This window comes from Anastrepha ludens, chromosome 6 (genome assembly GCF_028408465.1).
Source record: "Anastrepha ludens isolate Willacy chromosome 6, idAnaLude1.1, whole genome shotgun sequence".
Taxonomy (NCBI): domain Eukaryota; kingdom Metazoa; phylum Arthropoda; class Insecta; order Diptera; family Tephritidae; genus Anastrepha; species Anastrepha ludens.
The window spans coordinates 125,108,592-125,128,783 of record NC_071502.1 but is presented as its reverse complement, the minus strand read 5'-3'; the positions used below and the strand labels follow the sequence as shown (position 1 = coordinate 125,128,783).

Below are 20,192 nucleotides of genomic sequence, written 5' to 3'. Positions count from 1 at the left end.
ATCTTCTTTTGAAACAATTAGAAAATTTTCGCTGCGCGATTTGCCCGTCTATTTTCAAATCTTTATTCACTTTTTTTATTTCTTCCGCCACCATATTTGCAGTACTGCCATATTTGCATTTCTGAACGCACTGCCAACACTGCAAAAGTACGTTGCGCATTATAATGCGTTTCTGAATATACCCGTAGCCAAAAAAAATGCATGCATGCTTATATTTGACAATTCGTTTGAATGTATTGGTTGAAAGTTTCCATTAAGTGTAATCAAGTCGCATTTATAATAGATTCGCCTTGACTGAAATAGAAAAAAATTTCATTACTGGAAGCAAACAACTAACACATATAAATCACTTCACATGCAAATTGTCAAATAAGATGTGTCCACTGGGATTGTGACAATATCTAGACAATATGCATACTTTTAAACAAACATTTATTATTATTACTGCATTATTTTAAATACATACATACATAGACATACTATTTAAACAGATTATATTCTAAACTCAATCTTATTAAAACTACAATAGTTATTTAAAGATAAGAAATATTTGTATTTATAATACTCATAAACAATTGACATTAATTTAACCTGAAAATAACAGTACAGTTTTTAAACTACATATATCCAGACTTCGATTTAAATAGTATGTACAATTTCTTTCATTTAGCAAATTCATTAATCTAAAAAAAAAAACAAAAATTATTCAATGAAAATGTTGGTAATAATTTACTGCAATGAATAGTGCGCTACGCATATGGAATCGGCTACAAATTCACGCAACCATATTTACTTAAGCTAGTACATATAAAGTATCAGAAATCTAAACTATGAAATTCAACACAACTTGTGAAGCTCAGTATTATATTCAGTTCGGTTTGCTTTTGGCTAATTTGAGCCTTGAATTCCATTCAAATTGTGTAGGGTTTACTTATTGTTAGTGCGTACATTTATTAAGAAAATTTATACGTATAAGTATATATTTATTACTAGTTCAGCCATTGCACATTCAAACCTGTATAATGTTTAAAAAGTTTTATAGAGCATAGATAGATTTATGTTTTAATATTGGTAATATTATTTTATCTTAAAACTGGCAGTGAAGCGAGAGCTAATAAATAAAATTACAAGGACTTGGATATAAAATAATGGACACTGATATTGTTATTATTCAAAATATGAAATTAATTCAACGCTGGTTATGCAAAGTAGCAAGTTATGCTAAATAAGTATTTATATTTAATGCGAATTAACAAAATATCAGCCATGTTAAGCATAATGTGACAATAATCCTCGCATTAGATTGATTTATAGTCTAACACTTATCTGATCGACACGTGTTCTCCCAAGGTTTTGAAGACGGCGATGAAAGACGCTGCAACCCTAAATAATTTTTTTTGGATTATTACAATGCTAAGCCCAAAATATGTCATATTAATTACTTAGTGCAAACAGACAGGAAATTTTAAGCAAATAAATTTTTGTTTTTGTAAAATTTTTTGCCCATGTACTTTTTGTTTTTAAGTTATTGGAATTCAAATAACAGCCAATTAACGCGATTGAGACTTAATTTTACTATAAAACAGTCTGTACTAATAATATAAATTAATGTAAAAACTTAAGAATATTGTAATGCTTTTCTTACAATTAGCATTCTCCACAACTTGCGTGCCGAAAATTTGTAGACGAAAAGCGCAATAAACGCAACATTGCAAAAATAAAAAAATAATAAAAACAAAAAATAACAGGAAGCCGAATGACCACATATCCATACGTATATATAAGAGCTAGCCATTTGATTTTTATGTACGACTTCGATATTTGAATAGATGGATTCTACAACTTTTTGCGCCACGTCTAACAAGTTTTACAAAAAACAAAAAACAAAAAACGCGTCTGTGAGAAATTCTAATGTTTAATGATCGTTTTTTAGCGTTACAGTTGTAGACGTCGGGCATGCGATGGATGCATGCGTTGTTGGTCCTTGGTGTGGCAACGCAGCTACATCACCCCATTCAATCAGATATTCCATCTGTCCATTGGCCAACTGCCGTTTAGCACGAATGCAAAAATGCTCGCCAGATTCAATGCGATTCAGCGCTCCACCAAAATACTCTTTTACAGATTGTTTGAGATCATGCATACTAGTCGCACTGGCATTCATATTATTTGTATTTTTATTGCTATTGGTGTGTAGAGCTTGCTGTTGTTGCTGCAATGTTGCCAACGTTATGTTGCTGGAGGAATTTGTCGATGACGCGGTGCTCGCACTTGAGACTGAGCTGCGACGACTGTTGACCGGCGAATTCTTTTGTGGCCGCTGCCTCAAACGTCGTCCATGCGATGGTTTAATCGATGGTATGACTTCTACTTGCGAATCTACACTCGAAGTTATGGAACCAGGTGGTGACGAGGACGCCGACGATGGCGACGATATTGAGGAAACGGATGCAGATGTTGCCGAAGTTGCTTGTTGTTGTGACTGCTGGTGTTGCTGTTTGTTAGATGACATATTTCTAGACGTTGTGGTGTGTTGAGTATGTGTAGAAAACAAATCTTTGGCATGTATAGGGAAAAAGTTGCTAGGAATGGGATTTATTGTTGTTGTACTAATAATCTGTAAAAAAACTAAGTAAGTGTTTTATTTAAATGTTATGTATAATAAATTTACCTCTATATTGGAGGAAAGGCGACGAGTCCGTCGTCTGCGCACCTCCTGGTTTGGGCCGATTGTTATATCTTTGGCACTCAGTCTTCGCTTAATCGTGCGTACTGTCCGGGGCTGTCCGGCACCCTTGGCTAAATTACTTGTACTTAGGTTTGGAAATATACCCGCGCTTTTAAGCGCTGCCAACTTGGAGCTAAAATCCAAGGCGGTTGTATTAAAAATACTGCTTTTAATCATTGTGCCTCCACAATTAAAATTTAATAATCTTTGCATGCATCCGGCAGACGCTCCGCCTACATATGATGTAGAAAAATTCTTTTTAGGCGTCACCATTCGAAAAGGGTTGTTAAGACCGAGAAAATTTTTCGGTGGCGGTATGATGACATCTAGCGACGTGCCTCGGCTACTTGACGAATTTTCATCAGATGACGAATCACAGATACGGCTACTGTCGTAACGCTTTGAGGCCGCCTCAGCGGCGATCTCTTTATACGAGTTTGATAATGTAAAGGCTTTGCGCTTGCGACTACTACGCTCTATTGCCATTGAGGGCACTTTATTATATACGGATGAAACAGTTTTAGGTCCATGAATACTATCAATGATTTTACCGTGCACCTCACTCTCTTCTGTGCCTTGTTTAAGACTAGTAATACAATTGGTTGACTGTGATGGTATACCACTTAGTCCATCTTTATCATTCACTTTTTCTTTCTGGGGCGCCTCTGGAATTTTCCCAACACTGTTCGCATCATTTGCATTTTCATCGTCCAAAGCAGCAATTTTTTCACACAACATAGCTTCGGAGCTTTTAAGCTTCTTTATGGTTTTCGGTCTCATGCTGCTGGCATTGGAATTCTGTGCGGAATCTCTGCTTTTGCGTGCTTTCTCCATGATATGTTTAATTGGAATTTCATCATCTGAAGTAAATATTTCGTTATCTTCAATGTCAAATTCGTACACATCTGCCGGAGTTTTAATTTTTTGTGAAGAAGGTGAGGTCTTGGAAGCATCACATGAGTTCTTGTAACACCTGTACGGAGAATAAATAATTAAGCATTTTGTAGTCTCGGAAATGCATTTAATGTATACATACCTGTTGTGATGCAGGTGTGATTTACAGACAGACTTGCTGGTACAATGTGGTTGCTCCTTCATGGGTTTGCTGCAACTAAATTTATAACAATGCACTTATGAAATCACTCTTATCATGGATGAAAACTCACCGCAGACACCACCACACGCCACTGCCTGGTGTTGTTTCCCTTGTACAATTACGGTGGTAGCCTCGCCGGCAATCGTCACAGGTTTCGACAACATCCTGTTCCTGAGTGCGCTTACAAGCGACACACATTTGTGTGTTACCAATTCCACCACTGCCACCCAACCGCCTCATTTCCTTAGTACTGCACCATAACTCTGAATTATCATCGAAGCGTACCAAATACTGCATTTTTCGTGGTTGATTTATTCCACCACCAGCACTACTGCCGATCACTGTGCCGAGATACTGACGGCCATCATCTTTGCGGATAAACACATCTTCGCCCATTGAGAAACAGATCTCTGGTGATGGCAATGGGGCGATTGTCACTTTTTTCTCAACTCTCAAGCTATCTTGTAAACATGGTAACGACGTGGTTGGAATTGATTGATTCATAAGAGCAACTGATGAAGCTGTGCCATCTGCAGCGGTTTGAAGTATTTTTACCGGTATGGGCGCCTGGGGATAATCCAATTTCAATTCTTTCATATCAGTTTCTCTACTCGAGTCGAGCAAACCACCAATGTTATGCGTTTTTGAAGTAAGACTTGGAGATATCGTTCTATCAGATTTGGTATTGTTTTTCAGGCAAATTTTCTCCGGAGTTGAAAGATCCACCTCATTGCCTTCTATTTCCACAATTATATTGTCAACTGCGTCCTCAGTGTTTTCAACCCCTTCAGTTTCTGTGCCATTATTCACGTCACTGTTAGCATAGTCACTTTCGTCGTCGTCGATCAGATTGATACTTTGCGTTATTGTAGTAAATGTATGACCAGGTGGACACGTTGGAGCTTTGTCCGGCTCTTTATTTACTAACGCCTTTATTGTAGGTATACAAATTGTTGTTGGTGATACTATATAGTTTTCTTTTCCACTAACAAATGTATCTCCAATTACATTTTGTGTTGTCATTGATTGTGGTGGAACTGTTGTTCTTGTAGAGGATAAATTCAAGGTCCGTGGGGGTGGTGAATTATTTTCTGTAGCCGTGGGTGGAGTATGCGGAGTTGTAGTGGTAGAGTCCGGTTCGTCGATGACTAAAGTGGAATCGTTGCTAGCGTAAGAATCGGTATGTAATCCCCCATTACCCCCACCACCACCAACTGAATCCAGCAAGACTTTGTGATGAATAGCTGGTATAATTGGGGATGGCTGTTGCGGTGCATGCGTAGCCATTGGAAATGTATGAGCGACTGGTGTTATTGCGGCGGTTGTTGTTGTTGCGTTCGAATCTAAAGTTGTCGTTGATAAACCATTATTAGCGGCTAAGGAATCGCTGTAATGGTTATTTATACAGATATTAATACGATCCAAAACAAGAGTTGAGTTTGAATTTGTGGTGGTCGCTGGAGAAGTAATAATTGTTGGTGAAGTTGTGACTGCATCAGTACTAGTGGTGGCTTCTCCAGTAAGTGTCGGTATTAGCTTAGGGATAGATGTAAGAGTTGCTGATGAAGCTGCCGCACCCTCACCGTCATTTGTCATCGACATAAAAAATTGCTGCTGTTGCTGGGTGTCATCTTGTGATATCTGCAAAGAGGTGGGAGCAGTTGTTGTTGCGACAAATTGTTGTTGTGTGTAATGTGTTGGTAATATTGTTGGCAAATGCTGTGCATAAGTTGACGATTGCTGATGTGGTGTATGGTAAAATTGGGGCAGTTGAATTATATCGTCGCGCACAGTAGCTTCAACCTCTTTTGCAATATTATATATTTGCTGCTGCTGTTGGTGATGTAATGTACTTGGAAGTGTTGTTATAATGCGAATATTACCAGCGTTTCCATTATTATAACTACCAGTAGCAGTTGTCACTGCTGGCACAACACCACCAACAATGCCGGTTGTTGCACGTGCCGAAACTTCTGCTACCTGAGGAGTTGCGGTTCCGTATTGATGAGCAGAAAAGTTATTTGTTATTAGAATTGTATTCCCTTGTTGATGGTGATGGTGCTGCTGTTGCGTTATTTGATTAACTGGATTTGTGCCACCAGATGCTGCCACAGTTGACGGCACCCCACTATAAAACCTCTGGCCAGATGTTTGCATACCTGCGGCAGATGTGTTAAAGAATGTCTTCTCCAAAGCATTGGCCAGATGTACTTGACGTGGATCGAAAAGGGCAGCAGCTTGAGCAGCACCTGGCGGAGAATTTGAGGTAACTTGACTCCTATTGTTTCCGCCCGTATTAATGGCTGTGAGTTGTAATTGAGCAGTTTGCTGCTGCGAAGATATTGGTATTGACGACGCATGAGAATGGTAAAAGCTACTAAGAGCTGGTACAATATTTGGGCGATGTGCTGGATGTCCGGAGGGTGTCTGATGCTGAACTGCAGAATGTTCATGATGCACCACATTTGCATCGTAAGCAGAGCTATTCATAGTTTTTGAAATACGATCTTTGTACGGTTGCATCCAATTTTTCGTGTGCGTTTTTTTATGTCTAGGCAATTTCTTATATTTTATCTGAAAAAACAGCATATAGAATATGTGTATTATTTCTACCTAGAGATTTACTCTTCATCATGGTAATATATTAGTATAATAAAAAAAAGGATGCTAAAAAATATATTTACATAATTTATTTAATCGAAATACCTTTACATTTTCAATATTTGAAAACCTATTCCAACCACTTAGAACTGGATGAAAACGCTTAAACAGGATTTAAATTTTTTTTAATTAAACTTCCCAACAAAAATTAAATTTTCATAAACAGCTGGCAATGCTGTTTGCTTTACCGGCAAGTGGCTGATCCTAGGTGAGAAGACATATCCGTGTGCAGAAATTTTCTTTTTCCATTGTTGGAAATTTAGACAGCATATACGTGCGAATATACACATTAAATTGTGTTTTTGGTTGAATAAATATTCTCTTCTTCATCCTTTTTTTGTATTTATATTTCACGGCAAAGTATTTTTATGTGATGTGTTTTTTTTTTATTTTGCATTTTTAAGAAACTTTAGTACTCGTTTTTGTATACTAGGCCTGAGAAGTTTTTGCCGCACAAGTCAATTTTTTTTTTTTAATATGATTATAACTCACCTATTCATGAGTATTCACTTTAAATCTAAGCGAGATTAACAGAAATAAAGTTAATTTAACGCACAGTTTATTTTAAAAATTCGAATTAACAATACTCAAGCGATAAAATACAAATTTTCCACTCGGAATTGAAATTAACACCGTCAGCCATTTTCCCAACACGAACTGATTTTTTTGCATTTCACTGTGTTTTCCTTATTCGTTCTCTGGGTATTTAGCGCTTCTTCAATTTCCAGTCCGAAATTGATTTTTGACAACTGTTACCCTGTCAGGGTTGCATGGTATCCAGCATTTTAATTGTGCTGCGCAAGTTTCTAGGCAAGGCGAATCTATTCAAGGTAGTAGCATTCGAGCAACAACATTTTTTAAATAAAACAGTCAATGGATGCCTATGTATGCCAGCGCAAAACTGTCTCGCATTATCCCAAATAAATATGTGATTAACTCCCCGCCTTGTTGTAGTAATACCGGGCGGATTTCATCAGCCCCCTAGGGTATTGGGTTAAAAGAGCTAACGGCTCAAGGCGAATTGAGTTTCTCTATCATTTTTGCTAACGGCTCTACTTAATGTTCAGTCAGTTTTCAGTCCGATCACATCGGCCTCGAAAACATCGTATAGGACTCCGAGATCTGAGTTACGGCTCCGCATGCTCTTTCCACCGCATTGCATGTATATGAGCCGTATGAGTCTTTTTAATATGGTTAGAATGGTAGAGTATTCATCCCAGCATCCGGTGCTTTTGGATTTATTAAATTGCTTTCGCACTTATTGGTTTGGTCTCAAGACAGCTGTAGCAGCTCAAAGGCAGCAGTAATTGATTCGTTGCGACTGCTTACTTTTCTCTCTAGCGTCATATAGTTTGTAGTACCTGACCGGTTACTTATGCTGAGTAAATTTATACCTAGCACATTCCTAAACTTGGCCCAGTCTGTGTTCCTGGCGTTCCTTCTCGGATTTTCTTGAGTGACTTCTGTTCCCAGTTCAAACTGAAACTATGGTCTGATAGGGAAGGCTCGGAGGAAGCTTTCCAGCCTGATTTCAAAGTTTCAGCCAGTTTGTTACTGGGGGTCACATCAAGGGCTTCCTGTCTATTCCTTCTATGGGGGTTTCATGGTGATAGAGCTGAACCGGTAATTCAGTCGGAAGCCCATCCTTCCTCGTCTATGCTCTGGTTAAGCCTGAGGTCTGTATCCTCAATGCCGCTGCTCAAACTGCGCCACGCATCTGCTTTCAGCCTGCAGCAGCCCGGCTGCAGATTTTTTTTTGCATTCCTCGGCTGATATACCGTAACATTGTGTATAGGAGGTATATCATCTCCCTTTTTCGTGTTAAGCTGCTGACCCTTCCATTCCGCAAGCCTGGTTGCAACGCTTGCCAACCACTCTGCGTTCTTCTCATTCTTGGAATCCACAATTAAAATACCCGACCTGAAGTAAACCCCGCAAAATGCCAGCTGATGTATCCGTCCTTTGAACATCATCCATTATGGCCTCCTGAAGCACAGTAAGGCCTTCTTGCCCTAACGTCTCCGTAGGATAACTCTTGGGTAGCACTGCGAAATGGAATGACGCGGTGGAGGCACTCGTTGCCTTTTAGCGCTAGGTGCCTGCCGGGAGATCTGCCCACTTTGAAGCGGGTGCGGGCTCAACTGTTGGTTTCCCGCTTCTTTGTTCTGAAGCGGGGGTATGTGCAGTCCTTTTTCTGCCTGCTAGAGTCGGGGATTCCTCGGACTCTGGTTCGTGGGACACCCACCGGCTGAGGGATGGGGCGTGTTCCCCAAAAACACCACCTCTGCCTCTGGGAGTCAAATACAATATTAAGACAAATCAAATAAACAATAAAAAAAGATATGGTTGTACAATCGTGATGGCGGGCTGAGTTGCAATCTCTAAGTTTTTACGAAAACTAAGTTAAATTTAAGTCTTAGCTAGCACAGCTCTAATCCACTTATAAGCTTCGAATAACGCAATTTGCCATACACAATTTTGAAAGGAAATTACATCATTTGTAAGTAATTCAGTCTCAATCCATGCGAGTTGCGATCGAGTCGTTGTGTTCTGTAATTCTGATCGGAAATTTACCAAAATAAACTGTCAAATCAAACCGGAAATTAATAAAAGTTCAATTATTAAAAAAAGTTAGATTTGAATAATGGAAGCAAAAGAAGTTTTTGTGAAAAAACTATGTACGTCAAGGAAATTGCTGACACCTCAAGAATTGTAGAAGAGACCAAATTGTCTTCTGAGGAACTGTTCCACCTCAATGAGGAGGAGTTGCATCTATTGCAGCGCGCACCCAAATCGTTCATTTTCGTTTTAACTTCTACAACCGAGTAAGCAAATCATAGTTTCTTCAACTCCTCCTCTATTTGTTATGGTATGTTGTGATTTTTCCACATAACTTATTTATTTTTTCGAACCATATTTCTATTAAGGCCCTTTCACCGGCATACTGCCATTTGTAGGTATTTTTCTTATTGTTGAAAAATGGATGAAAAAAAATTAATACATTCTTCGTTATGAACAGTAAAATCTTAGTGTTAACTTATATATTTTGTATAGCTATTATTTTTATATTGTTCTATTACCGATATTCATAGTAAATAATAATAATAAAAGGTAAAGAGCTGCCAAAGTGAATAACGACTGCGACATAAAAGCAAGGTAATTCGCGAGTCCCTTAGAGAGTTAGATATTTGAAAAAGTTTTCAACGGCAACGCCAATATAGAACAGTACCACGATGTGGAGCGAATGGTCAACGTGTACCTTTTCTATCCCACTCATTTACATTGATTGTTGCTGTGAATTATCGTCAAATAGAAAAGTGTGCGCAATAAAGGAAGATATTTTTCAATACGCTGTTAAATTTTTGCTGAAAAAAGTGAAAATATCCTTTGATAATTGTGAGAAAACCAAAAAGTCGTTGTGTGATTTCAACTATGCATGTGTAGCTTATTATTCAACCATAAAACTATCGGACTTGCTATTAAAGCGTTAGTAAAATCTTGGAAAATTTCCCTTGCCTATTTTGCTTCGTGTATAATATTCGTGATGGTCGCTCTACGTTTCGAGTGCTGTGCTACTTCTTTATTTTCGCTGCCGTTTACCAGAGAACGTTAAATATTCATTAACGTTCTCTGCGTTTACGTTTTGACTTCCAATTTGTTTTTCTTTCCATGCACTAATTCATTTCGTCTCGATTTTGTTTCTACTACGATTAGGTTTATTTCTTGTTTTAGTTTTTTTGTTTTTTGCCTTTTTTGTGAATAAGCAGTAAAATAATTCTAAAGTGATAAAATTAAAAGTGAATAGAGAGAATAACAGTGAAAAAGAAAGATAAGAGAAAGTGGAGTAGTTATTAAAAAATACATAAAAAATATTACGAACATTTGAGAGTAGTGTAACAAAAGTTGATAATTTTTTTTAATTGATTAGCAAAAGAAACGTGAAAAATATTCTATATGGCAAACACGCGTAGTAAAAAAGGCAACACGAAACAACGGGAATTTGAAAAAATATTTTATGACGACACACAGGTGTGGTGAAATTCACATTGCAACTAAATTTCTTAGATTTATTATCCATATACATATGATGGTTTTCGAGAAAAGTGACACAATTCAAAAATACAAGGTACTGAGGTGGGTCAGTTTTCTAGATAATTGACGCGCCAATTCGATCACCTGATAAAACGACACTAATTGCTTCAAGATTCGCTTATGACGTTTTTCCAGATAAAAATATATAAACTCTGTAGTTGATTTTTGCTTTTAACGGCAAAACTCCGAATTTGAGTTAATTTTGAGTTGTGTCGCTTTTCTCGAAAACCATCGATATAAATCTCCAATATTTTATATATGTAGCCATGTACATATGTATAACGATGTAGAGAATACATTATTCCTATATAAGAGTACATATATATGTATGTCTGTTTTTATATAATATTATTTTCGATGTACCATAGTAGCAACAACTATAATTTGTTTTCATCGATTTGAAGTGTACAATAAATATTAAAGAATACTGAATAATCAACATCTATAGGAAGAGAGGACTTCCGCGACAACGGCATCATCTAAAAACAGATTAGGCGGTACAAAAAAAACAGCAAGCACCCAGCAGCCAGAAATCGTTCATCTGAAACAAGAAACAACGACAAAAGAACAAATGCATACCTTCAGTGAAACCGGAGCTGGTGTGCCGGCCTTTTTAGCCAAGCTGTGGCGTCTAGTAGATGATCCAGATACCAATCATTTGATTTGCTGGAATAAGGTATGCCTAATAAAAAGTATATGTATTCCCTTAGGTGCTTTCTCTAGGCATAAACGTATAATGGGAAGCTAAAATATGTGTATTCGGATAATGATAAAAAATAGTTTCAGCAATCATTGATAGGTATGAACATAAAATAGGTATATGAACGTGCCCTAAACTGAAATCCATGTCTTTCTAAAGCTACGGCCACACGCTCATGCATTTGCTGTCCAGCAACTTATACGAGGGGTGCCTTTTATATGTCGGGATTTGGCAACCCTGGTGTTGCAATCTGGCAACTGACAGCTGTATCACAAAGTTTGACACTTTTTGGCTTTTACGTGCTCAGAACGTTTTGAAATACCAGCACTATTTGTGTTGTTTACAGTAACTTAAAAGATTCATCTCGGTCCAAAAATGGAATTAAATCGTGAACATTTTCGTGCGATTATTTTTTACAACTTTCGACGTGGATTAACTCAGCAACATTGCACGGATGAACTTAATTAATTTTTTGGCGACGAAGCTCCATTAAGGACCAGCATACATTCAATATTGCATAAACATTTGACTGTCAAAAAAATTTGTTCGCGTTGGATCCCACACAATTTGTCAATCGCTCAAAAAAAGGCTCTTGTCGATTGGTCGAAGGAAATGCTCCAAAAATACGATCGCGGGGCCTCGAAACACGTCTATGACATCGTGACTGGTGATGAATCATGGATTTACGCGTATGAGCCCGAAAGTAAACAGCAGTCGACTGTATGGGTGTTTCAAGATGAGCCAAATCCAACAAAAGTTGTTCGCGCACGAAACACTTCCAAGCAAATGGTCGCCTGTTTTTTCGGAAAAACTGGACATGTCGCAATCGTACCACTAGAACAACGCAGAACAGTAAATTCTGAGTGGCACACAACCATTTGTTTGCCAGTTGTCTTCCAAGAAATTAGGAAAACCAATCGCCAAAGACGGATCACTCTTCACCAGGACAATGCGAGCTCTCACACATCGGTTCAAACAACTGCATTTTTGAGCACCCAAAACATCGAATTAATGGGTCATCCGCCGTATAGTCGTGACTTGGCACCGAAGGACTTCTTTTTATTCCCGTACGTAAAAAACAAACTGAGAGGTCAACGTTTTTCGACACCTGCAGAAGCGGTTGCGGCATTCAGAATGCATGTTTTGGAGGTACCTCATTCAGAGTGGCAAAAGTGCTTCGACAATTGGTTCAAACGCATGCAAAAGTGTATAGATCTTCATGGAGAATATTTTGAAAAACAATAAAGTGATTTTCGATGATTAAAATTTGTTTTTGTTCTCTAATCCCGACATATAAAAGGCACCCCTCGTATATGTGCGTGTCGGGTGGCACACGTACTTGTTTCGTGTCACACATACATGTTTGCATGATGAAAATAAAAAAAATTTAGATTTTTCGCAGGCCATGCGGTCATGCACCCGACACGCACACATATAAGCTGCTGGGCAGCAAACGCATGAGCGTGTCGCCGTAGCCTAACTGATAACCTAAAGATTTCGGAATCATTGCTTAGTAGACAAAATTTTCACTAGCTTTAGTTACTAGGCTTTCATTTTCGAAATATTGACCATTGAACATTTCTTTAATTTTGACCTCTTTCCAAGTTGTGCGTTATGAATTCCTGTGCCTCAATTAATGAACTTACCAGCTTATAAAGGGTTTTCCAATAACAGGTGTTATTTTGAATAGCCGGCTATTTCGGTAGATGTCACTTTTGAAGCTGTCATTTTTTGATATTTGACAAGTAGAAACTACGCCATTAATAAAAATGGAACGATACACGCTTAAACAAAGCCCTGAAATTATTCAAATTCAACTTAAAAATGGTGAAAATTTGGCAGAGACGGTTCGTAAAACTCGAACATTTTTGGGTCATTGGGTGAAGCGCCTTGTCGGACCGCAATACAGAAAAGGGTGAAAAAATTCGAGCTGTTGGGACAAGTTGATGATGTGAAGAATAAAACCCGTGCACGTCGGTCAAGAACAGCCGAAAATATTGATGTTGTTGCCGAAAGTGTTGAAGAAAACCCAGGTTTGTCCATTCCTCGTCGTTCTTTGGAATTAGGCATTCCACAAACGTCATAACACCGTATTTTGCCTAAAGATTTGGGTCTTAAGGCTTATAAAGCCCAGTTAACACAAGAACTCAAGCCGGACTCAAACAACGTCGTGTCTTTGCCGATTGGGTCGTTGAAATGCATGAAAATGATCCGGAATTCCATCGAAAAATCATGTACACCTCGGTGGGTTCGACAACAAGCAAAATTGTCGGATCTGGGGCTCAGAAAATCCAAGAGTTATTGCTGAAAAACCTCTATCCCCAACGTGTGATTGTTTGGTGCGCTTTATGGTCCGGCGGAGTCATTGGAGCTTACTTTTTCGAAAATGAAGCTGGAGCAACAGTTACGGCGATAGATTGCGCTATCGAGAGATGATTAACAATTTTTTACGGCCGTAATTTGATGGTATTGATCATCGGCGCTACGTGCCACACAAGCAACAAACCCAATGATCTTAACATTGAAAAACACCTCTTATTGGAAAACCCTTTAGTATGTATATAAGTACAATAGTATTATCGTAATCTTTTCAGTTTAAATAATACAAAGTTTACATTTAAATAAAGTTTTTCCCACCTAAAAACTAAGGCTACGGCAGTAATTAAGTTGTATTTATGCATAATACAACTTTCATAAATACATATGTGTATATCCATGAATGTGCATATATTTACACGCAACTTAAATTATTTGGTAAAAAGCATCGGCTGGCCTTGTTCATACATGTCTGCTGGCAGCTTATTTACATATAATTAAAAGAAAAATTAAAAATATATATACCAAAGGCACATGAGAAAAGTACAGAGAAACGAACAGGTAGACACCAAATTAAATGATAAAAAGAAAGCTTCAATAACAACATAAACTGTTGAGAGTAAATCAAAATGAAATACCGAGAAAGGTGAGCCGGATAAAAATACAAAATAATTTTGTAAAATGTGAGGAAATCATTGCTAATTTATACTTCTCAACGGCACCTCTCAAAATCAAAATTACCAAGGCGGCATATTGATTTCCTCGACACCTATTTAACGAATATATGAGATGACTGGTACTAATCTTCTTTTTACGATTTAATTGTATGGTTGTAAGTTGTAAGATCATCGTCAAAGCTAGTTTATAAATTACATAATTAGACTACTATAGGTACCTATATTATTAGAATTTGTTAAAAAAAAACTTGAAAAAACTGGCCTAGTTTAAATTACTTTTTTTACTAATATCGTAATCGTTTGAATACTCCTTCCTGTCCAAAGTGATAAGGAATTTATTTTTGAGTTCATAGTTGCATATGTTAAGTCCTACATTCTTACAAAACATATAAAATGTACTTAGAAACGCATACATACTATACATGAGAAGGATTTTTTTAAGGTGAAGTATGCACCATCCGCGTATACTATTAAAATACTACTTTTAAATTGCGGTTGCTGCTCATATTTGTGGTTTAGAGATAATAATAAAGTAGAATAAATTAGTATTTGCTATTAGAAAAAGAAGAAAAAAATGTATGTATAATATAGTAACACGTTATAACGATCTGAAGAAGTGTAAAGTTGTATGAACTTTTAAAAATGATTTTATGATGAATTTCAATGTTTCCAAGATGATCCCATAAATTCAATGTGTTCTTTGTTTTTAGGATGGTCGCAGTTTCATAATACAAAACCAGGCACAATTTGCACGCGAATTGTTGCCTTTGAATTATAAACATAACAATATGGCTAGTTTTATAAGACAGCTAAATATGTGTAAGTATGATTTGCTAAATAAATTAGCAATGGTAAATTCGCAGTCAATTTCAACACTCTGTTTTTATCTCTTAATTTTTAGACGGTTTTCATAAAATAACTTCAATAGACAATGGCGGTTTGAAATTCGATCGCGATGAAATGGAATTTTCCCATCCTTGTTTCAAACGCAACTGTCCTTTCTTGCTTGAGCATATTAAACGTAAAATTGCCAACACAAAAAGTATTGATGATAAATCTGGTTTGAAACCCGAGGCCGTTACGAAGGTGCTACAAGATGTTAAGGCAATGCGCGGTCGGCAGGATTCGCTTGACTCGCGGTTTTCAGTTATGAAACAGGAAAATGAGGCATTATGGCGAGAAATAGCGTCGCTGCGTCAAAAACATGCTAAGCAACAGCAAATAGTTAATAAAGTAAGTTTTTTTTTTAATTTCGACTGACTTGAGCTTTAGTTTCTTTTCTTCTTCCCTTCAGCTAATACAATTTTTAATCACAATTGTACAACCTTCACGTAACATGACTAGTGTGAAGCGACATATGCAGCTAATGATTCATGACACACCAGAGAATGCAAAGCTTCGCAAAAAGAGTGAGTCCGAATCTGAGTGTGGCCCAGTTATTCATGAACTTGGAGAAGAGTTGCTTGACGAGGTCACCGATGCCGAGGTTGATTTAATGTGAGTTAATTCTGCTATAAAACTAGTTCACAAATGTGTATATTTTGTGTTATCCAACGCAGGGAAGCAGCAAGTCCATATGGCAAGATGACTCCACGCAATGATGCCGAAAGCTGTGGGTCCCCTCTAAATATTGAGCGTCCTCATTCAAGCATTAGTCAAATGTCACAACAATTCGACTACTCAAATCAGAGTGCGGAAGATGCTGTTAATGCAGCATTGGGGTCCGACATCAATGAGGGCCTAAATTTGGGTGGAAGTGACGCTGCTAGCAAAAATTCTCAAAAATTGGGTACAGGCACGAATTCGTCAATTATTCAGTCTGTAAATCCAGATGGATCACATATTTTTTATCACGTCACTGAAGTTCCCGATGCAATAGATTCGCATCATAACGATGTCATGCCGTCAGCATCTCCAAATTATAGTGAAGAAAATGTCCTTACCACGCCTATGGTGCGTGAACAAATGGCGCGCTCACAGCAGTTGAAAGAGAGAAACAAGCGACGCCGCAAGCAGGCTGGTATTGAGGAACCATCACCCGACATCGCTTCAAAATCAGCCACAGCAAACGTCAGCTCGAAGTGTCCATCACCAAAATTGATTAAGTCTGAAAATACAACTATCGATCCAATGTCATTTTTGAATGTATTCACAGAGGATCAGCTTATGCAACCCGACACTCAAAAAAATTCACCAATTCCTAAAGAGGATTCACATCCATCGAATGGCAGTAATTCTGGTTTACCGCGTGCTGGTAATACAGCTATTGCTGCGGTGTCTACAGTGGGTGCTGCTAACGATGTTACATTACTTGGTGGTGGATCACAGGCAGCAAACTTTTACAATCCAAGTGAATTTATTACTCCCGAGATGCCTGCTGATATATTTGAGGTAAGTTCGCATTACACAAGCAAAAGGTCATACAAAGTTGTTAATAATAAATATTCATGAATCTAAGGAATCGCCATTAATATCAGCTGAACCCAACAGCTATAATCAGCAGCAGCAGCAACAACAAAAAGAACCACGGCAACAGCAATTTGGCCGTACAATGGCCAATAGTGGCAAGTTCTCTTCGTTTGTAACGCGTAATAATAACAATGGTAACGTCGCCGCTGGGTCACCTAATGGAGCTTCGACATCTGCCGCAGCCGCTGCCGCTGCTTCCAATCAATTTTACAACAGTGACAAACAGAGTAACAACTGCAACGCACTAGTTTCCTCACAGCAGGGAAAGAATGTTAATAATAATGGAAGCAATTTGCTACTAGCGAAATACAAAAATGGTCCTGGCAGTGAAGACATGCGGTTGAGTACAGCGTTAATAACTGAGAGTTATCTTAGTTACAAACATAGAATTCAAAAAAACTAATTTGTTTTATCTTTTTGCGTTTCTCAGGGATGATGTGAATAACCACTTGGATAATGTTCAGGATGAACTGGAATCGCTTAAGGATTTGCTACGTAGTGATGGTTATTCATTAGATGCCAACACTCTTTTGAGTGTAAGTATGCATAATATGTAGATTAAAATTACAATTCGAAAAGAAGTTTTACCGAAGCAACTAAATTTTTGTAATAGTAGTATTTGGTGTTTTTTATTTAAAGCAAAGAGCGATCAAACACTGAATGCTTTAAGTAATTCTAAGGTCTCAAGCGGTATATTTCATGTCCTAGTTTAAAATGATTACTAAACAAATATTATTGTCATTGATTCAACCACTGTTATGGTGTTGATTTCGAATCGTCACTTGAGGAACTTTGATAGGGGCAATTACAATTCGATAATAATTCGCGATAATCGCTTAAGCAATTCGGCCGAGTTTAACAAAGCGCGCCAGTCTTTGCATTTTCGTGCTAACCGGCGCCAGTTGGACACACCAACTGAAGTCAAGTCCTTCTCCACCTGATCTTTTCAACGCAGAGGAGGCCTTCCTCTTCCTCTGCTACCGCAACGAATCCTTTCAGAGCCAGAGCCTTTGTATCTCTTCGGACGACATGCAAGCCTTCGGAGCCGGTGGATCTTTATTCGCTGTACCATGTCTCTGTCATCGTAAAGTTCATTGTTTAGTCGCCTGCGATACTGGCCGACGCCTACGTGCAACGATCACAAATCTTCCCCAGAATCTTTCTCTCAAACACTCCAAGGGAATCCTCATCGGATGTTGACATACGCCATACGATAGCATGGGCGTGATCAGAGCCTTATAAAGTGTTGGTTTTTTTCGTCGAGAGACGATTCACTTTGCCTACTTAGTCTAAAGTAGCACTTGTTGGCAAGAGAGATTAGACGTTGGATTTCAAGCCTGAGTTATCAGACAGTGGTCTTACTAGGGTCTTAATTGCATCATTAACGAGTAATAAGCAATATAGCGGCATATATCAAGTAAGCTAATTTTATAAAACCTACTATAAAAATTTAAAACCGGAAAATACCTTTGCCGGCTATTAATCTAGGTCGTTATAGTAATCGCTGATAAACTCTGTTAAAAGTAGTCTTTCTTTATACATATTTTTGTGCAGTTATTTGTTGTCTGTAAACATGGTAATTATTATATCTTCTTCCACATACTGCAAAATTCCACTTTGCGCAATATTGATGAATTATATTTGATATTTTACTACTTGCTTTAATTATTTCTCTCTCTTTTTACTATGAATATACTTAAATAACGTAACAAAACCATTATGATTGAAAATACCTAATGCCTTCAAAAATTAAATACATGGCACTTTTTAAACGATTTTTTGGATGCAACTCTACAAACGCTTCCAAATCTAGAACGGAGATGCCACAAATACGAGCCCAAATAACCGAATTTCCTTCTCATCACAACTGGATGGGGAGTTTCTTACCAAGGTCAGCCAATTATTGACGTTTTCATATTATTTTTCTTCCGAGTCTGAGCTATGGCTATGGCTGCAAAAATTTGTAATGGCGAAAATGTTTAAAATCGAGACAAAAAATTAAAAGAGTAACATAAGAGTTATTTTAATTTTTCCGCTAAATGTTTACTTTTGCGATAACTCGATTAAAAACGCACCTCACCTTTTGGAGAATTTGCGTAATATGAAATATTTTACTCAATGTTTTTTTTTATTTACAGCTATTCAATGATTCCGACATTTTAGGACCCTTTGGTTTGAGTTTGATAAATGAAGTCAACACTGATAAAAAAGGTGTGTGAAAAAGCTTTATTGTATGTTCATTCGTAATTGTGTTCCGTGGCGATTTTATTTTTAACTTTTCTTGAATTTCCTTCTTTACCAGGTTCCGAGCTTATGTCTTACCAACCGATGTACGATCTATCAGATATCATAGATATTAATGATAAAAACGAGCTAGAAGGTATTTTAACTTTCATTTATTCGTAAAACAGTTTTAAATAAAACACTTTCTTTTTAGCTGTTGACCAATCGAGTAGGCCTAGCAGCTCACGTCAATTGCAACAGCTACAGCAGCAGCAAAGGGAACCTCTCAGCGGTCTCAATACACCATACAATGATTATTTTGCCAATGCACTTGAGCCTTCAAGTACCCCGAAAAAAAGTGAACCAGCGGCTATTGGCAACATTACAACAAAACCTTAATTAGACAGTCCTCAAAGCGTCGATGAATCTGTGAATGAAATGAAAATCTGAATTGTGTTGCAATTACTTATCGCGATGGTATAAAACAGCATCGTTGACTAGTCCATTGGCAATTATATTGATTTTTAATTTTCATATATTTCATCACTCAAATACATCCTTTTAATTTCGCTACTATTAGGAAAAATCCTAAATATTTTTTACATCCTAACATTGAATGGAATATTCACCAGCTTCTAACTTTGCAGAGTTATTGAATGTGTTATTAATTACTGCTAAAATTATGTGTGTGCAAACTTGGCTGTTCTTTGGACATTTGCATACATATATTATATTAACTTTGTGCTCTAGTATTACTGTTATACACTTGTATTGATTTAAACTTGCAGTAGTGTAGTAAGTTTGTTGACTTTTTTATTCTTAAAAATTTAATTTCAATTAAAAACTTTTGTGCAAGATTTATTTATGGATGCACCAGCGCTTGTTTGTAAACTTAAAGATACCAGAGCCTCGCTATGTAACGATATTACTAGTGGAGCTATGTTGAATAAATGTGTGGTGTACTGCTTCGCTGATTTAAAGATGCGGAGCACACCTTTCATTTTATTTAAAATATTGGATTTGGTTCGAGGTATTTTTTACAACAACTTTTTATTTTATTTCTCTGTTCTTTCGTACGTATGACTTAGTAATTTGATGTTAAAGGGATACGGTAAATGGTGAAATGCAGTTCTTAGATTAACATATATTAATATTGGTTAGCTTCAAAGCTTTTTAAAAACTCTAAATTTTGGCAAGAGTTTGATTATTCTTACTAGCCATCTATTTTCT

At 37.4% G+C, this 20,192-nt stretch overlaps 2 protein-coding genes across 13 annotated transcripts; one reads left to right on the top strand and one right to left on the bottom strand.

Annotated features, from left to right (window-relative positions):
- Positions 1-529: 529 nt before the first annotated feature.
- On the bottom strand, positions 530-7,159 carry LOC128866151 (uncharacterized). 3 transcript variants are annotated; one of them, XM_054106665.1, is made up of 6 exons: positions 6,674-6,948; positions 6,531-6,587; positions 3,895-6,398; positions 3,765-3,839; positions 2,672-3,701; positions 530-2,617 (listed from the first exon to the last, which is right to left on the bottom strand). In XM_054106665.1, exons 1-6 carry the CDS (start codon positions 6,773-6,775, stop codon positions 1,916-1,918), a joined length of 4,470 nt encoding a protein of 1,489 aa, XP_053962640.1. In that variant the 5' UTR covers positions 6,776-6,948; the 3' UTR covers positions 530-1,915. The 3 variants fall into 3 exon arrangements, with proteins under 3 accessions (XP_053962640.1, XP_053962642.1, XP_053962641.1); XM_054106667.1 differs by lacking the exons at positions 6,531-6,587; positions 6,674-6,948 and adding an exon at positions 6,978-7,159; XM_054106666.1 differs by lacking the exon at positions 6,531-6,587 and having other exon boundaries at positions 6,674-6,947.
- Positions 7,160-9,770: 2,611 nt separating this feature from the next.
- On the top strand, positions 9,771-19,976 carry LOC128868706 (heat shock factor protein). Of its 10 annotated transcripts, none has more exons than XM_054111118.1 (13): positions 9,771-9,971; positions 10,414-10,514; positions 11,026-11,253; positions 14,981-15,089; positions 15,172-15,503; positions 15,565-15,767; positions 15,830-16,661; positions 16,729-17,078; positions 17,170-17,275; positions 18,553-18,630; positions 18,878-18,950; positions 19,042-19,119; positions 19,177-19,976. In XM_054111118.1, the coding sequence occupies exons 2-13, from the start codon at positions 10,440-10,442 to the stop codon at positions 19,359-19,361; spliced, it is 2,649 nt and encodes an 882-aa protein (XP_053967093.1). In that variant the 5' UTR covers positions 9,771-9,971; positions 10,414-10,439; the 3' UTR covers positions 19,362-19,976. The 10 variants fall into 10 exon arrangements, with proteins under 10 accessions (XP_053967093.1, XP_053967095.1, XP_053967094.1 ...); XM_054111120.1 differs by having other exon boundaries at positions 9,772-9,881; XM_054111119.1 differs by having other exon boundaries at positions 9,772-9,881; positions 10,200-10,514.
- The last annotated feature ends 216 nt before the right edge of the window (positions 19,977-20,192 follow it).

Coding starts and splice junctions, on each gene's coding strand:
- LOC128866151 (XM_054106665.1), bottom strand. CDS start 6,775: ATGTGTATATTCGCACGTATATGCTGTCTAAATTTCCAACAATGGAAA. Junction 6,588..6,673: donor CTAGGATCAGCCACTTGCCG/GTAAAGCAAACA, acceptor ATCCTGTTTAAG/CGTTTTCATCCAGTTCTAAG. Junction 2,618..2,671: donor GCCTTTCCTCCAATATAGAG/GTAAATTTATTA, acceptor GTTTTTTTACAG/ATTATTAGTACAACAACAAT.
- LOC128868706 (XM_054111118.1), top strand. CDS start 10,440: ATGGCAAACACGCGTAGTAAAAAAGGCAACACGAAACAACGGGAATTT. Junction 17,079..17,169: donor CCTGGCAGTGAAGACATGCG/GTTGAGTACAGC, acceptor TGCGTTTCTCAG/GGATGATGTGAATAACCACT. Junction 19,120..19,176: donor TGATAAAAACGAGCTAGAAG/GTATTTTAACTT, acceptor CTTTCTTTTTAG/CTGTTGACCAATCGAGTAGG.